Source organism: Cherax quadricarinatus, unplaced genomic scaffold (genome assembly GCF_038502225.1).
Source record: "Cherax quadricarinatus isolate ZL_2023a unplaced genomic scaffold, ASM3850222v1 Contig3942, whole genome shotgun sequence".
Taxonomy (NCBI): domain Eukaryota; kingdom Metazoa; phylum Arthropoda; class Malacostraca; order Decapoda; family Parastacidae; genus Cherax; species Cherax quadricarinatus.
The window spans coordinates 24,582-35,022 of NW_027198968.1; the positions used below are offsets into that span (position 1 = coordinate 24,582).

The following is a 10,441-nucleotide window of genomic DNA, read 5'->3' on the forward strand; positions in this document are numbered from 1 at the left end:
ATCCCCACTAGCATTAGCGCAGAACATTAGCGTCAGCCTGTCTTTCATAGGCTTGTGTCCTGACATTGCCTTTTCCTCTTGTGTAATGAAGGTCCTCTTTGGCATTTTCTTCCAAAAGAGGCCTGTTTCGTCACAATTGAACACTTGTTCAGGTTTCAGTCCTTCAGCCTCTATGTACTCCTGGAATTCATGCACATATTTTTCAGCCGCCTTGTGGTCCAAACTGGCAGCTTCACCATGCCTTACCACACTGTGTATGCCAGTACGGTTCTTAAATCTCTCAAACCAGCCTTTGCTGGCCTTAAATTCACTCACTTCACCACTATTTGCAGGCAATTTCTTTATCAAATCTTCATGCAACTGCCTAGCCTTTTCACAAATAAACGAAGTCATAAGAGTATCTCCTGCTAATTGTTTCTCATTTATCCACACCAATAATAACTTCTCAACCTCTTCCAGTACTGGTGATCTCATTTTTGTCAGCATAGTTACTCCCTTTGCAACAACAGCATCCTTTATTTCATTTTTCTTGGCCACTATGGAACATAAGGTTGTGTAGGGTTTCTTATACATCCTGGACAGTTCGGCCATACTTGTACCACTTTCATATTGTTCAATGATGGTTTTCTTAAATTCAATCGTATTTCTCACCTTCTTTACCACAGGCTTGGCACTAGGAGCTTTCTTTGGAGCCATGGTAGCTTATTTAGTACTTGCAAGCACTAAAATAAATGGAATATTATGAAATATTTCGCTGGAGCACGTGAGGGGACCTTCGCTCACTGGTAAACAATGCCAGACTGGCTGCCGCCCTGGCTCACGCCATGGGTACGCGTCCCGGACGAACTACGACTCGCGAGTCAACCTATGAAAAGCGAGTCCATGTTTATACGAAAATACCTCTATGATTGACGAATTTTACGATTGCTGGGAACTACGAAAAGCGGGGGACCACTGTACTACGTATATTGTATTATACAATTACACCAGTGTTCTATTCCGATAAAATATCATCCTCTTGGCATGACACCCACATGTAAATTTTTTACTGTGTATAATTTAATGAACAAGACAAAAATGTTTGCCTCTTGTAAATTATGTCACATCTCACTAAAAGTAAACCTTAAAAAATTAAACCATTAAGTTATGTCATGCTTAGATACTGAAATATTAAATTGTTTTAAAAAATATGAAATTGAATAAAATATTGAACTCACTGAACATTGCCCAGGTGTCCTTACCTACCTGCCATCCCTCCCACTCTTTTTTCCTTTATATTCAAATTTTTAAATACAGTATATTTATTCTTAAAATTATAAAAAATATCTCGGTACTTTTTGTAATAATAGATGGTATAGGAATATCAACAATTTGTAGTTCATAAAGACACACAAGCAAAAGTTGGAAACTTAATTAAGATTACATTTTGCCTGCACAACAGACTATCAAGTCGAATCATACCTGGTGGTAGCATAATTCATAGGCACATGAAAGGAACATAATCAACTATTAACGTCAGGGGGGAAAAAAAGTTATTAGAGATGTACTGCAGAGGCCTACTATCCTAATGCAGTTCATTTGAATGAATTATGTTTTCCCTTGTAATAAGAATAAAGAATAAAATATGGAACACATTGAGCCCACATGCCTACAGTCCCTTACTCCCTTCCCTCCAGCATCTTTATTTATATTATTACAAACAAAATAGAATAACTTTGAGAGTGTATAAATCTGTAGTGGAGGGAAGGCGGGGTAGGGGTCGGCCTAGGAAGGGTTGGAAGGAGAGGGTAAAGAGGTTTTGTGTGCGAGGAGCTTGGGCTTCCAGCAAGCATGCGTGAGTGTGTTAGATAGGAGCGAATGGAGACAAATGGATTTTAGGACTTGACGTGCTGTTGGAGTGTGAGCTAGGTAGCACTCACAAAGGGATTCAGGGCAACCGGAAGGCCGGACTTGAGTCCTGGAGATGGAAAGTACAGTGCCTGCACTCTGAAGGAAGAGTGTTAATGTTGCAGTTTTATAACTGTAGTGTCAGTGCACCTCTGGCAAGACAGTGATGGAGTGAAGGATGAAAGTTTTTTCTTTTTTTGGGCCACCCTGCCTTAGGAGATGGCTGATGTGTTAATAAAAAAATAATAAAAAATAATATTACATTTCCCTCAAGGGAGGCTCCTTGACATTAATGAGGGTCTTTTGAGCCAACGAATTGGACCTGTCATTCTCCTGTGAATTGGATCTAGATGCCTCCCATTCTACCAAGCACTGTGACATTTACTGGTTTTGACCTTCCCCATGAATATATTATTTATGGGGAAGTACTGAGGCCATAGGGGCCATACAGTGTCAGGGAAATGGGATGCAATCAGGTCTGATCCAAGGAAGGGGAGGGCTGCTCTAATTCTTTAGAGCCCTTTAGTGGCAGCAAGGCACCCCCTCAACCCTTTCAGGGTCGAGAGGCCCTCTCCTAAACTCGTTCTCAGGGTCAAAAATTTTTTTGGAAAAAAAAAAAAAAAAAAAAAAATTTCTTGTGAAATGATAGAGAATCTTTTCCCGATCATAATGACACCAAAAGTATGAAATTTGATGGAAAACTTACGGAATTATGCTCTTGCGAAGTTAGCGGTCTCGAAGATGTTTACTCATCGGTGATTTCGCCCACTTTGAGCCCTATTTTTGGCCAATTCCAGTGTACCAGTCGACAAAAATCATATCTATTTCACTAGAACTCCATTTTTTCTATCGAATGAGTACAAGAAACCACCCATTTACTGATTTCAACTATCCAATTAAGTGGTCAGAAATTGGCAATTTTGCCAATTTCACACAAATTTCAGAAGATGCCAATTTCCAAATAGAGTCCAGAATAAACAAGACAGACATTCCTGGCACTAAAATAACATTTTCTCTGTTCATTAGTCACGTCCCCAGGCCCCTCTTGCATCTCTTTTGCTTTCCACAAACAAAACAGACATTCCTGGCACTAAAATAACATTTTCTCTGTTCATTAGTCACGTCCCCAGGCCCCTCTTGCATCTCTTTTGCTTTCCACTTTGAATTTTTATTCTCAAAAAATAGAAGATTTACTGTTATGCAGACTACTGCATTAGTGTAGAAATGGTATAAATAATATCAGCGCACTTGTGAAAGAATATTAGACTCACCAGTTGACGTGTATTGGACGCTTGGTATGATTTGTTTACTTTTGAACTTTGGTAAAAATCGAACATTTCTGCTACTTTGAGCTCAATTTCAAGGTACTTTTCATTATGAAACCAATCAAAATCATCTCAATTTCTGTAATATGTCTTCGATTCTATAAAATGAGACCAGGAAAACTAAAATACAACCATAAATACCATACAAAAATACACTGCAAAGTCACTGTTTTAAACCAAAAACATGGTCGGAGTTTTTTTTCTCATTATGCACTGTGTGCTGCAGGATTCTTTTTATACTGTGCACACTGACCACATTAACCCATTCTTTCATATGTAGGTCTGCCAGCTTTCTCTCACAAGATTTGAAGGTGCTAGAATTTAGGTGTACTAGTACGTCAATAACCCTGGTGCGTAAGCACCACTAGTATGTCAGAAACCCTGAAAGGGTTAAAGGGAGAATAATACAAGGTCTGGTGATGATCTGTTATGCCTCCTCCTTACTATGCAGTTGTAAATATCTACCATCTATGACTTTATACATCACTATGTTATCTCTTCTGCCCTGTACTTGTTTTTTAATATACGTAATAATGATAATCATTTTTGTCCTCTCATTATTTCAGTAACATTTTGCATTCTTTTTATGTCACTATTTTTTTTGTGTTAACATATAATATGTTATATATATACACAGAGACAGTCGTGTTGGCTCGAGAATTTTTCTGTAGTAGGGACGGATATATTTTAGTGACTGCAGATTTTCAGCAAACCGAGCTGCGAATGTTGGCTCACTTATCTCAGGATGCTGTCTTACTTGCTGGCTTCAGACAGCAAAAACCACAACTCACTGACATATTCAAGCAACTCTCTGCTTTGTGGTGAGTCAGAACAACAGTACAATAGAATATTACCACCATCTATTTTTTATATATGTATCACAATTTTGTTATTTTCACATAGCACTTCATTTTCAACAGATACTTTTCATATGTGACCGGTGAAGTGTCTCATAGTTATTTCATTGTCTATACATAAAAATACTTGACACAGTTTATACATCAGTTGAAACTACTGTAGCAAATATCTGCTTAGACTATTTATTGGCAAAAAAAATTTATGGCTTCTTCTTACTAGAACAATATTGGCTCTGAGGCCATATATTCTCCTTGTTCAATCATACTTCACTGATAGCTAACATGTGACAATAAATAACATTTACTCATCAGCTCTATCCAGAAATATTGATATACAGTACCACAAAGCAGTGTCTGGAGACCTTATCTACTTTTATGTTACTGAGCCATGTAACCTGTCAGCAATTCAGACCAGTGCTGCTTGAAAAATGACACCACGTTAATCACCTGAGGCCAAGATCTGGTTACCCTGTATGATATAGTAAACAGCGACTGCAAAAAATAATCCCTTGGATGACAGCCACCATACTTGAACTTAAGTTATACAGTACCAATAAAAGCTGTTATTGCTTTTCCTCTCATGATTGAGAAAAATACAGTGGTAGTCTGATATACAGTATGTATGTATCATGGGGTAAAAAAGAGCTTTTGTGGCACCTAGTGTTGCTTCATGCTCACACTTATTACCCGGTGTTAACTATTTTTTTTTTTTTTATTATCACACCGGCCGATTCCCACCAAGGCAGGGTGGCCCGAAAAAGAAAAACTTTCACCATCATTCACTCCATCACTGTCTTGCCAGAAGGGTGCTTTACACTACAGTTTTTAAACTGCAACATTAACACCCCTCCTTCAGAGTGCAGGCACTGTACTTCCCATCTCCAGGACTCAAGTCCGGCCTGCCGGTTTCCCTGAATCCCTTCATAAATGTTACTTTGCTCACACTCCAACAGCACGTCAAGTATTAAAAACCATTTGTCTCCATTCACTCCTATCAAACACGCTCACGCATGCCTGCTGGAAGTCCAAGCCCCTCGCACACAAAACCTCCTTTACCCCCTCCCTCCAACCCTTCCTAGGCCGACCCCTACCCCGCCTTCCTTCCACTACATTATTATTATTATTATAATCAAGGGGGAAGCGCTAAACCCGGAGGATTATACAGCGCCTGGGGGGGGGGATATGTGGAAGGCATTCAGGCTTAATTCGGGGAACTGGAGCACAGATCCAATTCCCTAAATCAAGAGCCCCTCACCAACATCAAGGAACCTTCCTTGAGGGGTCCTTCCACTACAGACTGTTAACTATTGTCTATATTTCATCCTAGAATGTAAAACCCATGTTTGGAGGTAGTATGGAATAACAGTATTTTGACCAATATATGTAATCATATGCAAGTAGAAGTATTATAACCATCATTTAGGAAAGCGACAGCTTTACATAGGCTAAGCATGTTGTCAAAGTTCATGTCCAACCCGTTACCTCATAATATTTAGAAGAACATAAAATGAAGAGTAAATCTAAGTACATACACATATTATTATTGTATTAGTTGCACCCTCTTCCTCACAGTGTGAAATGTGTAAATTGCTTCTGATGTAATGTGTCCCATGAAGGTCACGTGTGCCCTCTGAGAAGTGTTCTGAGAGGCAGTCTGGAGTTAAACTAGATACTGTAGCTAGTCTATTGCTCATAAATGTTTGTACACTGCTTTATAGCTCAATTCTATTGCTAGGGAGTGCATTATTGTAGAATAGTCGGGTTCTTTTAGTTTCTAGAGCTATTAATATTTTATCTTTTGCTGGTACTTTATTATGTTGTACTTTGTATATATAGATACTCCTCACTTAACGACTGAGTTCCGTTCCTAAGAGTAGGTCAGTAAGCGAATTGGTCATTAAGCGAGTAGCTGCCCCTTACTGATATTTGAAGCATACTGTATTGGTAGTGGGTTTGTGTCAATCATCTTTAGATATTGTTTTAATGTCACCTTTGCACCAGTATATTAAAAATAGAACTAGGCATTAAAAACAATAAAAAAGTAAAATACATATACAGTACACTGGTTGGAGAGCTGGTCGTAAGTCCAAGCAGTCTTTAAACAGGTAGGTCATTAAGTGAGGAGTACCTGTATATATAGTACAGTATGATGAAGCATAGAACTATACATTGCATGCACGGTACAATCTTGGTCGCTTATTACATTATCCATGAAAGGTCATATTCTGAGATATTCATGCTAGTGGCAGTTTCATATAGTGTATATACTGTACATACAGTATTGTTTATCTTGTTTCACAATGTATAGGCTGGCTAAAGACGTGAGTGAGGTGACAATAAGTGAACGAGAACGCACAAAACGAATTGTATATGCTGTGATGTACGGAGCTGGACGAGAAAAATTGTCAGAAGTGCTTCACATAAGTCTACATGAAGCTAAAGACATAATATCATCTTTCACGAGTAAGTAGAATGACTTCCCTCTTACCTCCCTTTTTACCTGTCATTTAATTTTGTCACTATTAAACTGAAGAAATTTTTGTATTTTTTTCTATGAAACATGATGCAAATCTATGGTTAGGATTTTTTATTTATTTCTGCTTTTTATTCTTCATTAGTATTTACATACTGTTTATAAACTTCAGAACATTTTCCTGGTATCCCTGGATACATGCGTTATGTGGTTGACCTCTGCAAGGCCCAAGGTTTTCTCACAACAATATTCAATCGTCGACGTTTCTTCCCAGGCATAATGTCTCAGGATTCAGCTATTCAAGCTCAGGCTGAGAGACAGGCAGTAAATTTCATCATTCAAGGTGTGTAAATCAAGCAACATGTTCTCTATTGCCAACTATAAATGAAAAAAAAAATGTACAACTTAAACTATGATCAATTTCTTTAGTATTAAGTAGTCTTTAAGCCATTAAATTAAGTCTGTCCATAATGCCTAGGCATGATAGTGGCTCACTTTGCACTGCAACTCATTATTGTAATTTCATAATCTCAGTGTAATCTTGCAAAGAAATAAATTGTTTATTTGTTTGTTTGTTCACATGCATTTCTTATTGTGCGAGAGTTAGGTGAAACAACGTCTAATGCGCCGGGTCACCATCTGGAGAAGACCCAGGCCGGAAGTACCGGCAAATCCCTAATGAATGAATGAATGAAGCGTCTAATGGAAAAATTTGCTGCACACTAATACTGTATTATACTGTATATTGATTTTTCTGTTACCATACAGTATTATTTTAATTTTATAAACTGGATTAAATTCAGATCAATACAATTTTATGTTCTGTGACTTTTTAGGTATATAGCTATGATGGCTACTGATATAGGTTTGAACATTATTATTTGTTCAATGTTCATTATGTTACTGATATAGGTTTGAACATTATTGTAATATGTTCAGTGTTCATTATGTCAGTTTATCATTAACAACTTTCCATATTATATTATGTGCTTGGTTTAGTCACAAAAGGGTTTTTATTGCTTATTTGATTCAAAAAGACCTTTTTTTAAATTATTAATTATTTTTGTCATGATATTCAAATTATTTTGCTTATAATAAACAAATTAATCATAAATAGGATCAGCAGCAGACATCAGCAAAGCAGCAATGGTTCAGACAGATGTGGCCCTCGCCTCCCGCCATGATCTTGATGCCAGACTTCTCATCCACATTCATGATGAATTAGTGTGGGAAGTATTAAGTGAACATGTCAATACTTTTATTGGTGAGTAGATAACTAGTTATTTATACTTTTTAGCTTGTCTGTTTATTATTTATAGTATCTAGAATGATACAGCTACAATAGTAACCTCTGTAAGCATTATTATTTTTGCACAAATATACAGACAACTATCAAATGCATATACTGTACTCTCACTCATCGTTTCACCTGGTTCACAGCTTTCCTTAGTATGTTTTCCCTATTTTCAAGTCCATTCATCATTTTACTGTCCTCTCTCCATTTTGTCTCTCTACAAAATCAATTTTTTAATACTTCATCAATATTTTCATGCCATCTCTTTCTTCATATCATATACTGTACTCCTCACACTAAGCAATGCTTGTGTAGAAAATCAAATATTTAAATTTTCCTTTCAACATTTCAGATATTATTTGGGGCATAATGGAAGACACGCAACAACTGTGTGGGCCATTTGTGCAACTGACTGTACCTCTGCCTATTGCAATATACAGTGGAACTAACTGGGCTCATTTGCATCCATGGGTAAACAAATAAAAAATTTTTTTTTTTTTAATTTTCTTATAATTACTGTATGCTTTAACCCTTTCAGGGTCCGTGCCGTAGATCTACGGCTCTACGTTGAGGGTCCAAACCGTAGATCTACGTCATGATCTCAGCTCACTCTGATAAGCTGTGAGCTGTAAATTTTGGACTTGATATGAGAGAATACATCTATATGGTATGTGTGCAAAACATAAAGCAAATCCTGCAGCACATAGTGCATAATGAGAAAAAAAACTGAGACCGTAATTTTCGATTAAAATAGCGACTGCAGTGTTTTTTCGTATGTTTTTTATACCTGTATTTGTGATTTCTTGGTCTCATTTGATAGAATGGAAGATATATTACAGAAGTAGAGATGATTTTGATTGGTTTTAGTACTGGAAATGGCTTGAAACTGAGCTCAAAGTAGCGGAAATGTTAAATTTTTGCCGATGTTCAAGAGTAAACAAATGACCTCACACGTCTAATACACGCCTGCTGGTGGGTCTAATATATGTTCACAAATGTGCTGATATTATTTATACAATTATTACAATATTGCATAACAGTAAATCTTCTATTTTTTGGTTTGAATAAAAATTAATTATATGAATAAAAATATCAAAATGGAATTCATTAGTAAAGCCTGAAAATGTAACTAATGAACAGAGGAAATGTTAGTTTAATGCCAGGAATGCCTGCATTGTTTATTTTGGACCCAATTTTGAAATTGGAATATTCTGAACTTTGCATTAAATTGGCCAAATTACCAATTTCCGATCATTTTATTTTGTAGTTGAAACAGTTGACTTGGCAAATTCTTGTGCTCAATCGATAGAATAGAAGTAATACTAGTGAAATAGCTAAGAATTTGGTCGATTGGAATAATGTAATTGGCCTAAAATGGGAGTCAAAGTCTGCAAAATCGCCAATGCATAAATATCGCTGACACATCAAAATTCGCAAGAGCATAATTTCGTCAGTTTTCCATTAAATTTCATACTTCTTGTTTTATTACCTTCAGAAAAAGATTCTCTACCATTTCATAAGAAAAAACAACAAAATTATTTTTTGAAAATTATTGGACCCTGGTGCACCCTTTGAAATTTGACCTCTGGACCCTGAAAGGGTTAAACGTACCCTATAGGCAGTAATTATCACGTGTGGCCATTTACTGTACCCAGATAAGTCACACGCACATGGAAGATGATATTTAGATGATGGTATCTGGGAAATTAACCCTTTGGCTGTTTCGGACGTATATATACATCTTACGAGCCAGTGTTTTTGACTTATTTGTACTCCAAAATTCTAGCGGCTTCAAATCAAGTGGGAGAAAGCTGGCAGGCCTACATGTGAGAGAATGGGTCTGCTTGGTCAGTGTGCACAGTATAAAAAAAAATACTGCAGCACGCAGTGCATAAAAAGAATCTCCAACCATGTTTTTGGATTAAAATGCCGACTTTGAGGTGTACTTTTGTATAGTATTTATGGTTGTATTCTCATTTTCTTGGTCTCTTTTGATAAAATGGAAGACATATTACAGAAATAGTGACGATTTTGATTGGTTTCACGAAGAAAAGGACCTTGAAATTGAGCTCAAAGTAGCGGAAATGTTCGATTTTTGCTGATGTTCAAGAGTAAACAAATGACATCTTTGTCCAATAAGTGTCCAACTAGCCATTCTGATATGCAATCCGAATGGGTTGACATTATTTATACAATTATTACAATACTGCAGTAGTCTGCCTAACAATAAATCTTCTATTTTTTGTGTGAATAAAAATTCAAAATAGAAAGTAAGAGTAATATAAGAGGGGCCTGGAGACATGACTGATGAACAGAGAAAATGTTATTTTAGTGCCAGGAATGTCTGCATTGTTCATTCTGGACCCTATTTTGAAATTGGCATCTTGTTTTAATTTGTGTGAAATTGGCCAAATTGCCAATTTCTGATCACTTTATTGGGTAGTTGAAATTGGTAAATGGGCGGTTTCTTGTACTCAGTCAATAGAACAAATGGAGTTCTAAAGAAATAGCTATGAGTTTCGTCAACTGGAACAATGGAATTGGCCGAAAATAGGGCTCAAAGTGGGCGAAATCGCTGATGAGTAGCCAGGAGGTATGTGTGAGC

General features: G+C 36.8%; 1 protein-coding gene across 1 annotated transcript in view; it reads left to right on the plus strand.

The window, feature by feature from the left end:
• The window catches only part of LOC128706076 (uncharacterized), a 34,161-nt gene extending 24,510 nt beyond the window's left edge, over nucleotides 1-9,651 (plus strand). The window contains exons 13-17 of the mRNA XM_070081743.1: nucleotides 3,850-4,033; nucleotides 6,378-6,532; nucleotides 6,715-6,885; nucleotides 7,660-7,806; nucleotides 8,189-9,651. Coding sequence (XP_069937844.1) covers nucleotides 3,850-4,033; nucleotides 6,378-6,532; nucleotides 6,715-6,885; nucleotides 7,660-7,806; nucleotides 8,189-8,319 — 788 coding nt within the window. The 3' untranslated portion in view covers nucleotides 8,320-9,651. The remainder of the gene's footprint in view (nucleotides 1-3,849; nucleotides 4,034-6,377; nucleotides 6,533-6,714; nucleotides 6,886-7,659; nucleotides 7,807-8,188) is intronic.
• Nucleotides 9,652-10,441: the final 790 nt, after the last annotated feature.